The 22,226-nt window shown below is 44.2% G+C and overlaps 1 protein-coding gene across 1 annotated transcript; it reads left to right on the forward strand.

The window, feature by feature from the left end:
* Positions 1-1,474: 1,474 nt before the first annotated feature.
* LOC135650560 (uncharacterized) lies at positions 1,475-20,238 on the forward strand. Its single transcript, XM_065170031.1, is given in 9 exon segments — positions 1,475-1,507; positions 7,727-7,757; positions 7,760-8,063; positions 8,065-8,186; positions 8,189-8,264; positions 8,394-8,459; positions 18,027-18,045; positions 18,308-18,406; positions 20,077-20,238. Coding segments are annotated over 9 exon segments (912 nt in total).
* The last annotated feature ends 1,988 nt before the right edge of the window (positions 20,239-22,226 follow it).

The following is a 22,226-nucleotide window of genomic DNA, read 5'->3' on the forward strand; positions in this document are numbered from 1 at the left end:
CATTGACCAAACCACTCTAAAATCTGGTTTACGTTTTATTCTTACTATTTACCTTACTGCAAACTGAGTCTTTACATCCACTAATCTTTTACGTATGCTTTTAAAGTATTATCTTTATGAAACGGTTTTATATCGGAAACGGTTTTAATCGCAATGAAGTTTTTAAATCGACGTTATTTTACTGCTGCACTAATTCACCCCCCTCTTAATGCCGACCCCCGATCCTAATAGAGGGAACTCTATAGATCGTGATAACAAGCTCGGCCTATAAGCAATCGAGCCAACTATTGGGTTTCAACCAGAGCGAGGGTGAGAATGATTATTATTGATAAAGGTAGAATGATTATTATCAAGTCAACTATTGGGTTTCAACAAACTCGAAGTGGAGGCACAATTAAGGGTTGGGCGAAGGGTTGTTATTGATAAAGATAGAATGATTATTTTTAAAAAATTATTTTATAATTTTTTTAAATTTAAGCACGAGAAATTCTAGAAATTTTTTTCAGAATTCATTCAAACTAAAAAAAAAAAAAACCTGTTACGCGAGACGCTATCCAGTAAATCATTAAAATATATGTCCTGTGTATTTTAATCCCTTTCTGGCAACTGTCGATCCCCCTAGCCCGAAAACACCACCATTTCGTAAAATTAAAGACGAGGTAGATGTCGAGTTTTATAAAGGGTTGGAAGGGGTTTAGGGCTTCATCGGCACCCTCTAGTTTCCTCGATCCAATCTTTAGGCCCTTCCTCTTCAGCAAAAGACCGGTTGGCCCCCAAGCTCTCCGGCTCCGTTGGATCTCTCCGATATGCTTCTAAACCCTATTTCTTCCCGGTCCTTCGATCCTTCTTTTACTCCATGAATCTTGTTTCTTGTTTTTTTTTTTTTTTTTTTTTTTTCTGTTTTTGTTTTTATTGAAATGGTCGATGCAAATGTTGTTTGCTTTTTATTTGTGGATGGATTAATACATATGCAAGCTGAAGTTTTAAATTAATTGGTGGTTGTTGAGTTCTGCGATGAGAATTCATACCCTTTTTTTCGTTCTTTAAGAAAAGGAATATCTGGTTTGGATAAAGGTGATGCTGAAGCAAGATTCTGTTAAGTTTGAATCTTCAATTGAAAGCTTCAGATGGTGTGGCAAGATAACGGATTCCTTTGTTAATTGTTACAGAAGATTTTAATTAGTTGGAGCTTCAGAAGAAAGCAATCGAGAATGTATTAGTGAGTCAGCTTAGAGGCTTGCAACTATTTATTATGTGAAAACAAATTAAAGCATCAATAATTTTGATTAATACTGGCAGCATCAATAACTTTATGAATAGCAAGGTTGCTACGCAATTGAGGTTGCTACACAATTGACCTATTGCATTGAACGTTGTGATAAGTTCGTGGTGAAGGTTGCTTATGAGCGAATTTTAACTTGTGATAGTAAGTATTCCAAAGTATGGTATGCAATTTTGAATGGTATCATCCGGTATGGACGGTACGTACCGGTTCGACGATATATCGGTATGTGAACCGTTCGTTACCGGACGGAACGTGCTACAGTGCTACAGTAAGAGGAAGAAATATATAAAACCACTTGGTATGTCCTGGTGTACCGCTCGATACACGGTACCATACCGTACCGAGCCAATCTCAAAACACCGGTACGGTATGGTATTGTATACCTTGTTCCAAAGTAAAGCTTGTTATGTAGGGCTAAAGGATGTACATGCATTTTTTCTTACTACCATTGGAGGACTATGTGGTTGTGCTTGGAATTGAGTGGTTATTAACTTTGGTTGATATTTCTTGAAAATTTTTCAATTTAATTATAAAATTTTTTATCAATGGAAAGTAAGTGATCCTGAATTGAAAACGTGGCAGTAAGGTCACAATTGTTACTCGTAGGGTTCTTCCAAAGGCACATCATGAATTTTTGGTATAATTACATAGCATTGAAGAGGAAGCTACAAACAATATGAAAATATTCAATCATTGCTCGAAGAATTTATTGATGTACTTGTAGAACCACAAGGACTTCCACCTCTTCGATCACATGATCACTGAATTCCTTTACTACCTGGGAGTGCACCAACTAATGTTCGGCCCTATCAATATCAACACTTTCAAAAGATAGAGATAAGAAAATTGTTAAGGAAATGCTTAAAGTAGGGGTCGTAAGTGTTAGTCCATGCTCCTCTCCAATCTTATTAGTAAGGAAGAAGGATGGTTTTTGGCGGATGTGTGTAGATTATCAAGCACTTAGTAATATTACAGTGAAAGACAAGTATCCTACTCTAGTGGTGGATGACTTGATGAATTGAGAGGTGCATAAGCTTTCACTAAATTGGATTTATGGTATGGTTATTACTAAATTCGTGTACGAGAAGATGACAAAAACTACTTTTACAATGCATGATGTTCACTATGAATTTTTAGTAATGCCTTTTGGGTTAACTAATGCATTGTCTACTTTTCAGAGTTAATTGAATGATGTCTTTCGAGTTCATCTTTGTAAGTTTGTTCTGATTTTCTTTAATGATATTATGATATATAGCTCATCTTCAAAAAGTCATTTATTGCATTTGTAGGTTATCTTTACCCTTCTTCGTGAGCATTGTTTTTTGTTAAGAAATCGAAATATAGCTTTACGTAATTTGAGGTGGAGTATCTTGGTCATATTGTTTCTCAAGAGGGTGTTGCAATTGATCCTTCCAAAATCCAAGCAATCAAAGATTGGCCAATTCCTAAATCAATTAAGGCTCTAAGGGGATTATTGGGGCTCACTGGTTATTATTGAAAGTTTCTGAAGAACCATGGCAAAATCAGTGTTTCCTTGATATCACTTTTGAAGAAAGATACATTTAAGTGGATAGAAGAAGCTACTCAAGTTTTTATTCTTTTTAAGTATGTAATGACTACTATGCTAGTTTTCGCTTTATCCAATTTTAACAAGTTTTTCGTGATTGAATCTAATGCTTTTGGTGCGGGTATTGGAGCTCTACTAATGCAAGAAGGTCGTCCAATTACTTATACTAGTACAACACTTTCCCCATCTCATTTGAGTTTACCTGTTTATGACAAGGAGATGTTAGCCATTGTTCATGGAATCACTAAGAGGAGGCCTTACTTAATTGGTCGATGATTTCAAACATGCATCGATTACAAAAGTCTAAAATATTTTCTTAAGCAAAGGGTTTCTTCTTTAAAGCAGCAAAAATGGGTCACTAAGCTATTGGGATTTGACTACGAGATTATTTATAAGAGGGGGAGTGAGAATTTGGTTGGAGATGCACTTTTTCACCTTCCAAGGCAAGTTGAACTAGTGGCTATTTCTATTTCTACTTGCAAAACATTAGAACTTATTAGGAGTCAATGGTTGGATGATCCTAAAATTCAAGATGTTATTAAAAAGCTAGAAAAAGATCCAACTTCTATTCTTAGTTACAGTTGGGATCTCATAGATTTGCACTACAAGGGCAAAATTATCTTAGCACCAAATTCTTCTTACTAGAATATAATTTTGAAGGAGTTCTATTCATCACCAATTATGGGTCATTTTGGATTTCTTCATACATATAAACACATATGTTTATAGTAAAATGTGATGTTTGCTAGTGCCACAAAGGTGAGATAGTTGCTACCCTTGGTTTGCTTCAGTCTCTTCCTATTCTTGATGATGCTTGGACTAACATATCCATGGATTTTATCGATGAACTTTCACCATCTCAAGGTAAAACCACCATCTTTGTGGTTGTGGATCATCTTACAAATTATGCTCATTTTTATGCTATACAACATCCTTATACAGCTGCAAGTGTTGCTCACACTTTTATTGAGAATATAGTGAAGTTGCATGGAATTTTGTGTTCCATTGTTAATGATTGAGATAAAATTTTTACTAGCACCTTCTATGAGCTCTTTCGCTTGTATGGTACCTAGTTGAATATAAGTACTACTTATCATCCGTAAACAGATAGGCAGACTGAAGTGGTGAATAGATGTCCAAAAAATTATCTCAAATGTTTTATCAGTGATAAACTAAAGGAGTAGATGAAATGACTTCCTTGGGCATAATAGTGGTACGAGACCACTTATCACTCTTCTACTAAAATGACTCCTTTCGAAGTGGTTTATGGTTGACCTCTCATGATAACAAAATACATGATTGGTTCTTCTAAAGTTGATAAAGTAGATAACGAATTGCTTGATAGGGATAAGATTATTAACTTCTAAGAGATAATCTTGTAGTCTCATAAGCTAAAATGAAGTAGCAAGCTGATAAGCATCATAGTGAGCAGGAGTTTATAGTAGGTGATTGGGTTTTCCTTTGACTTCAGCCTTACAAGCAAACTTCTATAAATGTTCGGTCTTATATGAAACTATCTCCTCGATTCTTTAGGACTTATAAGGTGTTGGAACGTATTGGCCCAGTTACTTATCGCTTGGACTTTCCAACTAGCTCTAATATACATTTAGTTTTTCATGTTTCTTGCCTTAAAAAGAAGTTAGGTGAGGATGATGTGGTGCAACACCATTTGCTAGATATTTATTCTACTAGTGAGGTTCAAATCCTACTTCAAGCCATATTTGATCAACGTGTTGTGATGCCCCATAGGTATCCTATCACTGAGGTGCTTATTCAATGGGCCAACTTACTAATTGAAGATGCCACTTGGGAGTCTTACAAAGTAATGGAGGAGAAGTTTTCAAAATTCATTGCTGCTCAGCCTTGAGGACAAGGCTGTTATAGAGAGGTAAGAACTGTTAGGATTCCTTAATTTTAGGAGTTCTTAATTTACGGATTTGATATTAATCTTTATTTTTCTATTTAGTTTTTCTTAATTATGGTAGGAGTCCTTTGAAGTAGCAAATTAAGGATTACTATTTTTATTTATTTCTTTTGTTAGAAATTCTAGTCCTAGTTGACTAAAGATTAAATAACTCTATATATATGTAATGCCTTTGTCTATTTTTTTCAAGCAATGAAATACAACTAAAATTTGGAGGTTGATCCCCTCGAAGCAATCAAATTCCTATCTATTTTCTTAGATAAAGCCTTAGGGTTTTATCAACTTAATAGTTTTAATTTATTTAATTAGATATATTTATATTTCAAGAATTATATGTGAATTTTTATGATTTAATTAGTTTTAAATTTAAGATCATGAATTTAAATTCTTTAATCCATCGATTTGAGTTATTCTTTAATAATTTAAAATATTAAAATCTAATTTGATAAAAGGAATCTAATTGGGGTTTGACTTGAGCCAGGTTGATTTGTCTGATTAGGTCGACCCGACCCTTATGGCTATGTATGACCCAACCCATGTGGCTAGGTATGACTCAACCGAATTGGCTATGTAGGACCTAACCCATGTGGCAAGGTATGACCCAACTCATGCAATTAGGTATAACCTAGCCCATGTGTCCATGTACAACCCAACCCATATGGTAAGGTGCAATCCAACCCATGTGGCCAGCCTTGGTCTAGCTTATGTGGCCAAGTACGATCCAGTCCATGTGGTCAAATACGACCCTAACTTATGTGTCTAGGTACGACCTAACTCATGAGCCAAGCGTGGCCTAGTTCAGTGGTAAGGCTTAACCTAGTCCGCGAAGTTAGACTCGTCCAGCTATGCGATTGACACTAGACACATCGTCGCTCCACTATCCAGCTTGTTGTACCTTAGCCCAACCTATTACTTGGGAGGCACGTGCAGCTCACGTGACCTATCCAAGATTCAGGTGGGTCGGTTCAGTTTGGGCTAGCACTATACGACATAGTCTAATTTTCTTTCTCTTTATTGGTTTGAGTTTATTAATTGACTGAATTAGATAGTTTTGATTGGTTCAAGCCAATTTAGGGTGATTCCAAACCTATTTGACCTAGTCAAAATCAACTAAATCTAAATTAAACAAGTTTATTGAGAGATTGATGTCTCATGTATGATTTGATAAACTTAAAAATTTTGTTTGAAGGTGTCATTTGAAAATGATTATTGATTTTTTATTATTTTTAAGTTTATGGTATTGATATGATTGTCATGTAGTATATGTGACTATGTTAGTGGTACACATTGGAAGTGTAACCTATGAAAAGAGCTACGAGCCCATCATAGTGTAGAGCCACCAATGAATATAGTCTAGCAGATCATACATCAAGCATGATTCCTCATAATATTTTATTATACTATTTCTTAGATGCATACATGAATGAATGGATGAATATAAATGAATAATCATGGTTGATCATAGTCATTTTTTTAGTTAATAAAATATTTACTATTATAAAGATAGAGATTTGAATTCAAGGATGAAAAAAAGGGGTATCTTCTGTAAATTATGAATAATAAAATGGTGATTTGTTATTATTTTTATAAATCTAGGATGTGACACTCTTAGTCATGAATGTTTTGGGAAATACTTCTTGTTAGAATTTATGCTGACTTGGTGAGCTTTGTTGGCATTGTTTTATCGTTTCTTTGGCCAACTAGGATCCATTTCTTGAGTCCTTATAGGCTGGAGTATTTGCCAGTATCACTTATTAAGATTAATGCTTTTCCATTAACAAGCTTCATCTAATAAATAGAGGAATCTATTTATTGTAATGAAATGATCATTGCATCAGAAATCTGTGTTATCCAAGGATATTTGTAGAATCAGAAACTTATCAGGAATATGAAGCCACTAAGATTTTTATAGCATTTGCAAGAATTTGATGACACCAGCCATCAGGTATGGGACTACAAGCCATACCTTTTGGCAAGTGTTCTTTTCAGGTGTTGGTTCTAAAGTGTATTTTATAGTCCTTTTAGCTAGGGACAATAATCGTACACAAGGTCGATCATCCAATTGCATATCATCCAATTGCATTTCATATACCGCTTTTATTCAATTGGATTTTATATAACAGCGGTTCAAGCTTTTATAAAAGCCACTATTGTGTTTTCTGGAAATGGCTATTACATTATTGGCTGTTGTATCATGAAAATAACAGATATTTGTAATTTATCATAATTTAATTTAACCAACATCATCGAAATTTTTTTTTACTTATATATATATATATATATATATATATATATATATATATATATCGTTCGGTATACAGTGTACCATACCGTACCGAGAGAAGGTCGAAACTCCAGTATAATACGATATTTCAATCCTTGCATATACATATATATGTATATATACATGTATATATATATGTATATATATATACGTATATATATATGTATATATATATATATATATATATATGTTTGCATATATATATATATATGTTTGCATATATATATATATATGTTTGCATATATATATATATATACATAGATATATTTGCACACACATATATATATATATATATATATATATATATATATATATATATATATACATATCTATTCATATATATATATATACATATCTATACATACACACACATATACACACACACACATATATATATATATATAGGATTAAGTCAAAAATTTAGAAGTGCACACATGTCACCAAATATGTAGCATGGCTGATAAAAGTCGATTGTCAGTATTGAACATGGATACAACACACAACAGCCATTTTGAAGTCCTATACTTCATAGGTGGAAATAATAATCACTATTTGTTCTTTGATGATAACAACCCATTTGGATGACCTTTACATCAATGTATTTATTAGTAAATGATGCTATTTAACGATTTCTGATCATAATTTTCATTTAAATAAAACACTGAGGGATTCAGTCACACACTAATATCGTCTATTAGGCATTGAAGTCTCAGAAGTTTGATCTAGAAGATTTTCACAAAGCAAAGCCCCTTGCTGCGCAGCTTGTTCTTGATATTCTTGTTTGTGCTGTTACTCATGAGGAACACATTCTAATAAAGTTACTGGAAGAATTTGATATTAAGTTGAAAGATATTGGAGATGCCATAGGCTGTTCTGATTTGACAAATGGATGTTTAGACGGTGCAAAGGCATACATCAAACAATATATCATTAATTTTTTAGAGTCACAATCATACATGACTACTGTAACACTGTTAGAACGATTTTCTATCCAATTATCTGGAGTCTGTTCTTTTGAAAATGATACAAAGCAATCAATTTAAAGCAGCAGAGAAATGGACTAATTTTATGGGTAGGCCTGTGACATGTTTGCTTGTGCAGAAGTATTTGGGGATGAAGAAGCTAAAAATGCTTATGACATGGTAAAGAGAAACAATCTTATGGACAAATTTCCAGATGCCTATCATTTATACAAAGAGGTATCGTTCCATGTTTCTTGATTTTTAGTTAGTGCAGTTGGATCAAGTCCCACTTTTGGGTGCTAGACAAGCTTCTTAACTTTCTTTTTGGTTTCATCTCATTAGTTGATAGAAATATTCCATTCAACTTGCAGTTTACTGAAAAAACTGGGTGAAAACGGATTATGGGATATTGTAGAATTAAAGACAAACAAAGATAGGCATTGATACGGCCTATTTTGGGCCCAAGACACGCCACACGCCGAGTCAGAACCACACGCCAAGTCAGAACCGTACCAAGAAGCTGTTCCGCCTGTCCCGTCCCGAGAGCTTGGGGCGGTGCCATCTGACGCCACTTCGCACGCCCCGAGACGGTGACCGGTCAGTGTCGTCGACCCATCCCCCGAGGGTGAGCGGCCATGCAGAAGGGATGGACGATCGACCCTATCACTAACTCGCTCGTCGGAGGGGCCAAAGCCGAGGATCACCCGGCGAGGGCCGTTTTTGCTGGCGAACGACCATCGACGAGCGTCTCAACCCAGGGGGCGCCATCCACCGCGCAGAGGAGAGTGGTCAATCAGCTTGGATCTCGACCAACGCCAACCAGCACTCCTTCCCGAGGGCGCGGCCACCTCATCACCCATCTCACTCTACTGGAAGCTCCCGACATCGGCCTGCGGACCTAGCTGTGCTGACTCATCAGCCACGGTATATTTGTTCGCTAATATTTTGGCGCTAGAAGAAGGGCAATGTCACAGGAGCATCTGACAGGAGCTCTCCCCGAAGGAGAGCCACCAACTGGCCTCCCTTCCGTCGAACTCGAAAGTCAGGCCCTCCCCGCCCCCGGAGATGGGGGGATCCCAACCTCGATGCCAAATCGCTATTGTCACCCCCCGGACTTACCACGGGCCCCTCGGCCATGACACCCGAGGTATTCCTCAGCCTGACCCAGCAAGTGCAAACCATGGCGGGCATGATGCAGACGCTTGCTCTGCTCATTCCTCAGATCGTGCAGCTAGCGGCCCCCCCGATTGACCCTACCCGGCAGGGGCCGAGTGAGGAGCAGGTTGGGACTAGAGAAGCCCGAAAGCAAGCGACGGACCCGAGAGGTCCGCCCGGGCAGAACATACCTGCACCCTACCGAGTCACACTACCCCACTTCGAACCTGACACCGTATCATCCGACTCAGCGGACGACTCGCTTAGGGCCCAACTATCTCGGGTCAACCAACGCATGGACACGTTCCAACGTGAGTTCTAAAAATCGCTCCCATCATGACGATGCTCTGGTGATCTCCAACCAAGTTGCCAATGCCCGAGTCAAAAGGGTGATGATTGACACCGGAGTTCCGCCGACGTCTTTTACTTCGACGCCTTCAAGAGGCTTGGCTTGACCGAGAGAGACCTCACCCCCATGGCGTCAGCACTCATAGGATTCATGGGGGATTCCATCTCCCCACTTGGGACCACAGTCCTCCCTGTCACCATTGGGGAGGAGCCGAGAGCGAAGACAATAACGACCACCTTCATGGTGGTCGATCTGTCCTCGGCTTATAACGTCATCCTCGGCCGACCGACGCTGAACAAGTTAAAGGTGGTGGTTTACACCTACCATAGGGCCATCAAGTTTTTGACCTAAGTGGGAATCAGGGAGGCCCGAAGCGACCTGGGGGAGTCAAGGCGATGCTATCTCACGGCGGTTACTCTCCCAGGGAAATCGTGCCCAACTCAAGTCCCCGACCCCCGTGAAGGACCCATAGCACCGATGCCGCTGGAGCCTCTTGAGTGGCTCACCGAAGTACCCTTGAAAAGGAGCCGACCCGATCTGATCGTCAAGGTCAGAACCACGCTCCCCGAAGTAGACCAGCTCCACCTCATTGACTTCCTGAGAAGAAATGCTGACATGTTCGCATGGTCCCCCGAGGAGATGCCCGGGATCGACCCGGAAGTGGCCCAACACCGGCTCAACACCGACCCAGAGGCTCGGCCGGTGAGACAAAGACCAAGGAAGTTCACCCCCGACCGACAGGAGGCAATCGATAACGAGGTCGACCACCTTAAAAGGGCCGGATTCATTACTGAGGTTCAATACCCTCGGTGGCTGTCGAATGTAGTCCTCCTTAAGAAATCTAATGGAAGTTGGAGGATGTGTGTTGATTACATCGATCTCAACTAGGCATGCCCCAAGCACTGCTCTCTGCTCCCTAGGATAGACCAATTAGTCGATGCCACCACGGTCCATGAACTCCTTACGTTCATGGACGCATTCTCGGGCTACAACCAAATCCGGATGGCAACTTAGGATCAAAAGAACACTGCCTTCATCACCAACAAAGGGGCATATTATTACAAAGTGATGCCCTTCGGCCTGAAAAACGCTAGGGCGACTTACCAAAGGATGGTCGATAACCTTTTCAAGCACCAGCTCGGGAGGAATATGGAAGTGTGTGTAGATGACATGATCGTAAAGAGCAAGGTCGCAAGTGTACACTTGACCGACCTGGTGGAAACGTTCCAAACGCTTAGGCGATTCAACATGCATCTGAATCCCGCGAAGTGTGTCTTCTGGGTCAACTCGGGGAGGTTCCTCGGCTTTATCATTCACCAAAGGGGGATAGACGCCAACCCAGAAAAGGTGTGGATGGTAACTGAGATGCACTCCCCCTGCTCGGTCAAGGAGGTGCAGCGGCTCGCCAGGAAGTTGGCAACGCTTAGCAGGTTAATGTCACGATTAGGCGACAAGTGCCTCCCCTTTTTCCAGGTTCTACGACGGGCCGACAACTTTACATGGACCTTGGAGTGCGAGGAAGCCTTCGAAAAGTTTAAGGCGCACCGTGCCCGCTTGCCTCGACTCACCTCGTCCGAGCCGGGCGAAACCCTTGACCTCTACTTGGCGGCCTTGGCGCAAGCAGTCAGCTCGGTGTTAGTTCGGGAGATACCACTAACGCAACAACCCATATACTATGTCAGCCATATCCTCGTTGGGCCCGAGGCATGGTACTCCCTGATCGAGAAGCTAACTCTTGCTCTAATGAAGACGACCTGAAAGTTGCGGCCCTACTTCCAAGCCCACACGATCAAAGTGATCACCGACCAGTCGCTACAATAGATCCTATCCAACTTCGACGCATCCAGTCGCATGCTACGGTGGTCGGTCAAGCTTAGCAAATTCGACATTCAGTACTCCCCTAGGACTGCCATCAATGCTCAAGTACTGATTGACTTTATTTCCGAGCTAACTCCCGAAGACCATGATATGGAGCAGGAGAACAACCAGAACACGTGGACCCTGTACGTGGATGGCTCGTCCACTACCGGAGTGGCCGGGTTGTCGGCAAATGGGTCCAGCTCTGGCTCCAGGTCTTGGTACTTCGCCCGGAAGCGAGCACAGGCCACCTGGTACCCGTACTCGTACGTGGCTCGCCCCGACCTCACTAGGCCACGCTCGAACCCAGCAGATGCTTTGTACTCGGCGATTGCCTCCTCGACCTTCTTGGGCACCACCAGCCGCTCCTTCAGGATCTCTTCGGCGGCCCAGGCCGAAGACTTGGCGGTCTCGACATCGTGGGAGAGGGTCAGTAGCTCATCATCCAGCGATCGGGTGTGTGACCGACTTTCTTCCAGCTCAATCTTCAAACGAGCTACCTCATCAACCAGAGCCGAGGCGCGCTCTTTGACCGCAGCGACGACCTCTCGCCCCCCTCCGGCCTTCAGCTCCAGGTTCTCCAGGCGAAGGGTAGCATAGGTGTCCGACTGGCGCTCGATCACCCGCCCGACATCGAGCACCCGGTCTATCAGCGCCATGCTGTAGTGCTGGCTCTGCACGAAGATCAGTGTTAGGACCCATGCAAGAAGGGATTGAGCAGGGAAGGGAAGTCACCACTTACCCAGACGAGCAACTTGGCCGCCCGCTCTGCCAACACCTCGGAGGGGGAGATGTAGAGATCCTTGGCTATGACGGGATGGAGCGCCTCCCGGATGAACTCCTAGGCAGTTAGCTCGTCCCCAGCTGAAATGTCGGCCATGTTCAAGGCCTGGTACTCCTCACTATCGGCCCAAGAGTAGACGCGGCATAGCTCCCGTATCGACGGTGGGCGCGTCGGCGCCCTCTTGGAAGGGTCACTACCGGACGACCCGGCTAACCCCTTCCCCTTCACGCTCTCCAAGCCTTCGCCCGAGGGAGCAGCCTTGCACAACTCCGGGATGGTGCTCGAGCTAGTGCCATGGCCCGCAGGCGTCTTCCGGGCCAAGGTCTTCGCCCGCTTTGGAGGGCGTCCCACTACCGGAGATGCCGAAGCCCTTTTCGACATGCCCTCCTATGTGGCAACCCCGCCTCTGGAACCCTCCTCATCCCGAGATAGGGGCACGACAGCCTTGACGTTGGGCATCTTCTTCACTGATCGAAGGTCCACCATTTCTACAAAAAAAAAAAAAAAAAGAAGAAAGTGAGCGGTTAGATAGTTCGGGATGAGCGGACGAGCCATCATATGCGAACGACCATACCCTGGTGGCGGGGCTCAGCTCTGCTTCGATCATCCACTCCTCGGTTATCTCCTTAATTGCCCGAGAAGAGGACAGGATGGCCCTCAGTCGATCCACGACCATTGTTTCTCAATCAGAGAGCAATGGGAAGGTATTATCGATGGTCCGAAGGCCCACTTAGTGCTAAAGCCCCACTCTGTACTACAACTAATAAAGAAGAAATGCTTCTTCCAACCTTTGTTGTTGGAAGGTGCACCGCTGATTTTGAAACTGCTGCGGGCGGTTAGGTAATACCCACCTTGCCCCCTGCACAGACGAAAGCAGGTCAGGAAAAGGGCACGGGACGACGCGATCCCAGCCCCCCGACACTCCCAGATGAAGGTCACTAGATAGCGCCATGAGTTTGGCAACACCTGGGATGGCGAGATCCCCCAAAAACGAAGGCAGTCCCCGATGACAGGGTACACCGAAAATCGCAGCCCCGCCTCAAGCGCCCCCACGGTCAACCCGAACTCATCGGGAAACCGATTGTACGGCCGCTGCCCGGGCCGAGGGGCGTGGAGGCCGTAACACTCCGGGATGTGATAGCGATCCTGGAGCGCACTCAGAAGGTCTTTGGTCACCATCGAGTTTACGTCATGCCACGACTTGAGAGCCTCAAGCACGGCAGAACTCTCGGAGGCCTCCGAGGAGGCACCACCTGAGGACACACTGACTACCTCATCCTGTGGATTCTCAGAGGAAGAAGGTGAAGGAGATGAAGATGAAGGCGGATACGAAGAGGAAGGCGAAGATGAAGACGGAGACATCTCGACCTCAAAGTTGCAAGAAAGAAGCCGAGGTGTAGGATGAAGGACTGAAGCAAAATGGCAAGGGTAAGGGCAACTGCTCTTTAAGAGGTTTATAGAAGGTGGACTGCCCCACTGTAAGGCGGCGATTGGGGCTTCCTGAGGAGAGAAATAGTCGCAGCATTTAAGACCCGTCACAACCCCTTGGATCCGCTAGGTTGGCCCGCCTCGGAGCTCCCACCAAAGGCGTCCCATCACCTGAAACTGTCCTCTGAAGGCCATTCAAAGCAAAAGTTCCCGCTAGGTTCCATGTCACTTCGCTTGGCTCGCCACGTGGCACGATAGTGTCCGGGCAAAGTTGGCGTGCCGTCGGCACCAAAACTTGAGCCCAAGCATAGTCGCTCGGCTCACAGGTCCAGCTCCTGCTCGGGTCGCTCCAGATTGCCCCTGACTTGCGACCCGCCGGCACCGAAACATGAGCCCGAGCATAGTCGCTTAGCCCACAGGTCTAGCTCCTACCCAGGTCGCACCAGATCGCCCCCGACTTGCGACCCGCCAGCACCGAAACTTGAGCTTGAGCATAGTCGCTCAGCCCACAAGTCCAGCTCCTGCCCAGGTCGCTCTAGATCGCCCCTAACTTGTGACCCGTCGGCATCGAAACCTGAGCCCGAGCATAGTCACTCGACCCACAGGTCCAGCTCTTGCCTGGGTCACTCCAGATCGCCCCCGACATGCGACCCGTCGGCACCGAAACCTGAGCCCGAGCATAGTCGCTCGGCCCATAGGTCCAGCTCCTGCGCGGGTCGCTCTAGATCATCCCCGACTTGTGACCCGCCGGCATCGAAACCTAAGCCCAAGCATAGTTTCTCGGCCCACAGGTCCAGCTCCTGCCCGAGTCGCTCTAGATCGCTCCCGACTTGCGACCCGCCAGCACCGAAACCTGAGCCCGAGCATAGTCGCTCGGCCTACAAGTCCAGCTCCTGCCCGGGTCGCTCTAGATCACCCTTGACTTGCGACCCGCCAGCACCGAAACATGAGCTTGAGCATAGTCTCTTGGCCCACAAGTCCAGCTCCTGCCCGGGTCACTCCAGATCGCCCCTGACTTACGACCCGCCGGCATCGAAACCTGAGCCCGAGCATAGTCGCTCGGCTCACAAGTCCAGTTCCTGCTCGAGTCGCTATAGATCGCTCTCGACTTACGACCTGCCAGCACTGAAACCTGAGCCCGAGCATAGTCGCTCGGCCCACAGGTCCAGCAAATGCCCAGGTCGCTCCAGATCGCGCCCGACTTGTGACCCATTGGCATTGAAACTTGAGCTCGAGCATAGTCGCTCTGCCCACAGGTCCAGCTTCTACCCGGGTCGCTCCAGATCGCCCCCGACTTGCGACCCGCCGGCACCGAAACCTAAGCCCGAGCATAGTCGCTCGGCCCACAGGTCCAGCTCCTACCCGAGTCGCTCTAGATTGCCCCCGTCTTGCGACCTGCCGGCACTGAAACCTGAGCCCGAGTATAGTCACTCGGCCCACATGTCCAGCTCCTGCCCGGGTTGCTCCAGATCGCCCCCGACTTGCGACCCGCCAGCACCGAAACCTGAGCCCGAGCATAGTCGCTCACCCCATAGGTCCAGCTCCTGCCCGAGTCACTCCAGATCACTCCCGACTTGCGACCCGCCGGCACCGAAACCTGAGCTCGAGCATAGTCGCTCGGCCCATAGGTCCAGCTCTTGCCCGGGTCGCTCTAGATCACCCTCGACTTACGACCTGCCGGCATCAAAACTTGAGACCAAGCTTAGTCGCTTGGCCCACAGGTCCAGCTCTTGCCTGGGTCGCTCCAGATCGCCCTCGACTTGTGACCCGTCGGCACCAAAACCTGAGCCCAAGCATAGTCGCTCGGCCCATAGGTCCAGCTCCTGCCCAGGTCACTCCAGATAGCCCCCGACTTGCAACCCGCCGGCACTGAAACTTGAGCCCGAGCATAGTCGCTCGGCCCACAGATCCAGCTCCTGCACGGGTTGCTCCAGATCGCCCTCGGCATGCGACCCGTCGGCACCTAAACTTGTGCCCGAGCATAGCTGCTCGGCCCACAAGTCTAGCTCTTGCCCAGGTAGCTCCAGATCGCCCCCGACTTGTGACATGTCGACACCGAAACCTGAGCCAAAGCATAGTTGCTCGGCCCACAATTCTAGCTCCTACCCGGGTCGCTCCAGATCGCCCCCAACTTGCGACCCGCCGGCACTGAAACCTGAGCCCGAGCATAGTCGCTCGGCCCACAAGTCCAGCTCCTACCCAGGCCGCTCCCAATTTTTGACCCATCGGCACCGAAACCTATGCCCGAGCATAGTCGCTTGGCCCACACGTCCAGCTCTTGCCCAGGTCGCTCTAGATCACCCTCGACTTATGACCCGTCGGCACCAAAACTTGAGCCCGAGCATAGTCGCTCGGCCTATAGGTCCAGCTCCTACCCGGGTCGCTCCAGATCGCCCCCGACTTACGACCCGTCGGCACCAAAACTTGTGCCTGAGCATAGTCACTCGGCCCATAGGTCCAGCTCCTACCCGGGTCGCTCCAGATCGCCCCCAGCTTGGGACCCACCAGCACCAAAACCTGAGCCCGAGCATAGTCGCTCGACCTATAGGTCTAGCTCCTGCACGAGTTGCTCCAGATCGCCCTCGACTTACGACCCGCTGGCACTGAAACTTGAGCCTGAGCATAGTTGCTCGGCCCACAGGTCCAGCTCCTACTTGGGTAGCTCTAGATCGCCCCCGACTTGCGACCCGTCGGCACCAAAACCTGAGCCCGAGAATAGTCGCTTAGCCCACAATTCCAGCTCTTGCTTGGGTCGCTCCAGATCGCCCCCAACTTGCGACCCGCCGGCACTGAAACTTGAGCCCGAGCATAGTCGCTCGGCCCACAGGTCCAGCTCCTACCCGGGTCGCTCTAGATCGCCCCCGACTTGTGACCCACCAGCATCGAAACTTGAGCCCGAGCATTGTCGCTTGGCCCATAGGTCCAGCTCCTGCCCGGGTCGCTCCAAATCGAGCATGCCTCTCAATTCGTCGGCACCGAAACCTGAGCCCGAGCATAGTCGCCCGGCCCACAGGTCCAGCTCCTGCTCGGGTCGCTCCAGATCGCCCCCGACTTGCGACCCGCTGGCACCGAAACCTGATCCGCGACTTCCAACCTTCAAACCGAGTCGCATCTCGACTGAGCCAACGCCTAAACCGCACCTCTCGACTGATTTAACGCCTGAGTCGCATCTCGGCCGACCCAACGCCCGAGCGCGTCTTTCGGTCGATTTAACGCTTGAGTCGCATCTCGGCCAACCCAACACCCGAGCGTGCCTCTTGGCTGATTTAACGCCTGAGTCGTATCTCGGGTGACCCAATGCTCGAGCACGCCTTACGGTCGATCTAATGCTTGAGTCGCATCTCGACTGACGCAACGCCCGAACTACGCCCGAACTACAGCCTAATCAGCATCTCGATTTACGGGTGACCCAATGCCCGAGCATGCCTCGCGGGCGATCTAACACCTGAGTCGCATCTCGAATGACCCAACGCCCGAACTACGCATCTTGGCAGATCCGATGCCTTGCCTAGTCCGCTGTTTGAGTCGCTCCACGTTTATCCATGACTCGTAGCTCGTCAAATCTCTAACCGAGCCGCTCCAGCTCGCTCGCCGACTTGCACACTTGGTGGCCATAACTTCGAGCCGCGCCAAACCGGTTATCCGACCTGCGACACGTCGGTCTCGCCTCGTCCGGCCCTGGCCGCCCGATCATCAGAGTCAATCCTGCCTGAGGCATGGGGCATCGCCCCTCTAAATCACCCCATGATGAATCAATTCAGTTTCCCCTCATAAGCGATCAGCATCACTCTAACCCAGGCATGCTTCCTGGCCCCTTAAGGAACCCACGGTACGCCTTGGAGGGGGGGGAGAAGTGATACGGCCTATTTTGGGCCCAAGACATGCTACACGCCGAGTCAGAACCACACGCCAAGTCAGAATTGTACCAAGAAGCTATTCCGCCTGTCCCGTCCCGAGAGCTCGGGGCGGTGCCATTTGACGCCACTTCTCATGCCCTGAGACGGTGGCCGGTCAGTGGCGCCAACCCATCCTCTGAGGTTCAGCGGCCACACAGAAGGGATGGGCGACCGACCCTCGGGCAATAGTATAAAGCCCTTGGCCAGCCTCCGGCCAAGGGGAGAGAAAAAAATATAATCGACCCTATCACTGACTCGCTCGTCGGAGGGGCCAAAGCCGGGGATCATCCGGTGAGGTCTATTTTTGCAGGCGAACGATCACTCGTGAGTGGCGAGCGTCTCAACCCAGGCGATGCCATCCACCGTGCAAAAGAGAGCAGTCAATCGGCCTGAATCCCGACCAACGCCGACCAGCACTCCTTCTCGAGGGCGCGACCACCTCATCACCCAGCTCACTCTACCGGAAGCTCCCGATATCGGCCTGCGGACCTAGCCGTGCTGACTCATCAGCCACGGTATATTTGTTCGCTAACAGGCATCTTCTCGAGTACCTAGTAAGAATATTGGACTTTAGAAACTAGCATGCCATAAGAGTAATTCCAATGTTCTGAACTTAGTATCTATTGTTATATTTATAAATATCATTTTGAGGTTTTTAACTATGAGCATTTTATTTTGTGTGGTTAGTTTAGTTAATATCTTATGTTTTTTCCTTCATCATTCTTCTTTCTTGAGAAATGTCTTGCTTTCTGTTGAATTTCTTATCATAAATTATAGATAATTTAAGTTATTTTTTCCACTGCTTGTTCTTTAAAGGTATTCCTGGCTATGGAAGCTGGCCATAGTGAGAAGGTTGATGAGTTGTGTGAGCGGTACTCCCTCGAAGGTTTTGCTAGGGCTTCAGTTCCCCGAAATGTTCCCATAAGATTTGTTATAAGTCATTCATATGCTGCTCCTTACACATGTAAATATTTGGTTATTAGTTCCAATGTTTACCTATTTTTTGTTTTGGAATAAAATTATATAAAATAAAAAAAGCAAACCTTTGTCCACTACTGGATAGAGATTGTTCACTCTTGATTATTCTGTTGCATTCCTTGGATGAACGAACTTATTTGCTAGATGATCTTACCTGTGTTTGTGGTCTTTCTTTATCCTGGGTGGTGATCCGATGATAATCATTTTTGGCCTTCGCTAAATATTTTTCAATTTAAATTTTATGAAATTTGAGATCCCTTTCAGTTGATGGGTTTATTTGGAACAAATTCATTTTCTGATGCAGGAATGCTGTGTTATAGATTTTTTAGCAGGAGGGACATATTGTTATTATCTTTAATGAAAATAGAAATAGTAATTTTGTGTTCAGAGTGAGAATATTATGTCAGTGTAGATATAAGTGCTGTATACTTCTATGCATATATCGACATGAATTAGCGCTTAGAGATCATGAAATTGAAAAAAGTTCCGGGGCCGAAAGATGTGTCAGAGCACCAATTGTTCCTCTATCAAGTTGCTTATGATTGCTAGCTAGTCTAAAAGATGCTTGAAAACCTGGAACCAAAATGAATTGCTACAACAAACAAATTTTTTGATGACTTCAGTTCTTTACTTCCTGATCCATAGTGAGAGAATTCTCAACTCATCTGATGCAAGATTTATCTGTCTTTTACTTATGTTGAAATTTTAGTATTTTTTATTAAGTAGTAGCATCAACAATATCTGTATGATGTGCATATTGTTATGATTATAAATATTGTTGATCTAAATTCTCACCTCATCCAATGCCATTCATTTAAAGAAAAGATGAAATAAAATTTATAAAAGGTTTTTCCTTGGCTAGTATCCCCAATTGCTGACTACCTGTCTGGGGTAATTGTACTATATTTTAATACCCAAAATTGTATCAATAGGATTCATAAGATCTTCACAACACCAACCAATCCTGATAAGAATGTTAAAAGGGGAATCATAATAGAGATAGGCTAGTATGTGTGTATCTTTGGAATCATAAAGACTATCTAAGAAGATTTGAACCTCTTGAATGTTTAGCATATTAAAGTCTTTTTTTCCTTCCTAAACTACGTCTTGTACCCAATTACTTATGTTATAATGCTCTCAGCTAAATTTCTATACAATTTGTTTAAACTAAGAAAAGAAGAATTCCTCTTTTTGACAATTTGTTTAAACTAATAAAAGAAGAAAAACGAGAGAGAGAGAGAGAGAAATAGAGAGAGAGAGAGAGAGAGAGAGAGAGAGAGAGAGAGAAATAGATAGAGGAGTTGAGGGATTTTGATGCAAGAGGCAAATTGAACTTTGTTTCTTCTTCTTGACAAGTCTCCGTAACTTTCTTGACTCACTAGATCATGAGAAATCTGATTTATTTATAGAGCCATAGATGACAGTTACATATTGATGGGAGCTACAATACTTAATTTTGATAGCTACAATTAAACACTTTTATTGTGTGTAACCTATCAAATTTACTACAATACATAATTCATGATAACTCTATATTCATGATTATCTTTACTGTAGTGTAACCTCTCGTCTCTTTAAATTCTAGAGGTTACAATTGTTTTTATCAGGGTTTGACTTACCATTCCGATCGGGTGTGCCTGTCGGAGGCACAATATGTGTTGCCCCATACTGGCATGCTGAGTGTCGGTACAATGGGGTGTGCCGACAACATAGAAAAGAGCCCAGAAAACCTTGGAAAATACTTGAAAATTAGGAAAAACTTAGATTAGGGTTGCTTATTTGTAGCTAAATATAAGTTTAGTAAAGTTTTATAAAAAATCATCTAAATTAGGAAGGAATAGTGACACATATCTTTTTCGGGCTTTGATGAGCCATCCTTCCATTAATATTGAATTATCTATAAAGATATGACTTGAATTGTCATATTACAAGTTAAACTTTAAGATTCAAATAAATTAAGTAATAAATGAATCGATCGATGGTAATATGTAGTATGGTTTGCCTTATTGATCCGTATTAGTATACCGACTAGCTATTGATATGGTATGTATCGAACTATACCGACATATTGACACATGGTGTAGTGGGGCATACCGACAAACCGATATGTACCGCTCATACTAGTCTTCTATTGGATCAATATGTATCCCCATACTTATAACACTATATTTTTAGTCTCACCTATATCCTATATGCATGACCAAAGTAGAATATCACTTTTTAGTTTTTTTATTGCTATCAACAGGAGTGTAGGCAATCTTAAAAGTAAAATATGCTAATTTACTATAAAAAATGATAGGATCTCCCTTGTACACAATGATTTTAACACATGTACATAATTATAACATTAAAAAAAACACTCACATAATATGTCTAAAAGTTATACATCATAAGAGATTGAAAGAGGAGGAAGGAAAGAGTTTAAAAATCCTTTAAAATTGTTCCAATGGTCAAATTAATCATTGGAAGAGATCAAATTTGAGCCCTTGATTGAAATCCGATCAATAATGATAAGTACAATTCGGTAACAATTGAGTTTTGATCAAGCCACCTAGTATAGATCCCATATCGCCTAATGGGGTACCTAATTTATAATCGCCCGATATAAGGCAGTCCACGTGCCAATCACCTGTTGGATCAGTACGTGTTGCCCATATTATACTGTATCGGGCAGTGCAACAAACCCTAGTTTTTACTCATGTTTTTTATGTGAGACATTGCTGAATTATAATGCCATTTCATTCGAAGCATGTTTTATTCATAACAATTAAGGAAAGGTAAATGGGAGCATATCATTGATATATGGAGCATATCCATGACATATGGAATATTTCAAAGCATATCAAAGACGTATAAATATTTTGAGCATATCAAAGAATAAATATGAAACATAAGCTCAAATGGCACATATGACGTCCTATTCATTTCATTCTTATCCAAATCGCACATAGAAATACATAACCAAAGCTTTGGATATCATATCAAATACATAGAAGGTGAAGTGAGATCATAACATAATATGGTTCATCCATTTTTGAATGACCACCAAACATAAGTCTCCCACGTTTAGGAGCTCCATCCACCCACGTCAGAGTGAAGTCATAGGGGGCTAGCAGAGCATCACAAGCTCTAAGCATAACTCCCTTTACCATTTCTGGCAAAAGTTTATATTTATCCCACAAACACCAGAGTATAAAAGGGTATTATGAATAATAAAATCTGATTTTCATTTTATTCTTGCTATTTACCTTACTGCAAACTGCCTTCAATACTTTTACGAACATGCTTTCAAGTTAAGTTTTCAACGTACGAAATCGGTTTTTCGTTGGAAATGGTTTTATTACAACGAAGTTTTTGAAGACATGATTTTTACCACTGCACTAATTCACCCCCCCTCTTAGTGCTGACCTCGATCCTCACACTATCATCATTGGACTTAAAATGGATATCATTCCTTGACATCATTTGTATTGTGATAAATATATGATATCGTATTTTGAGATGATAAATCATGATTGGTATCATGATGTGCATGTTGATAAGTTCACATTTATCCCACTCTAAAATCTGGTTTGTATTTTATTCTTGCTATTTACCTTACTGCAAACTGCCTTCAATACTTTTATGAACACACTTTCAAGTTAAGTTTTCGAGTTCGGTTTTCAATGTACGAAATCGATTTTTCGTTGGAAACAGTTTTATTGCAACAAAGTTTTTGAAGACATGATTTTTACCGCTGCACTAATTCACCCCCCCT

This window comes from Musa acuminata, chromosome BXJ3-10, assembly GCF_036884655.1.
Source record: "Musa acuminata AAA Group cultivar baxijiao chromosome BXJ3-10, Cavendish_Baxijiao_AAA, whole genome shotgun sequence".
In the NCBI taxonomy this organism is placed as follows: Eukaryota; Viridiplantae; Streptophyta; class Magnoliopsida; order Zingiberales; family Musaceae; genus Musa; species Musa acuminata.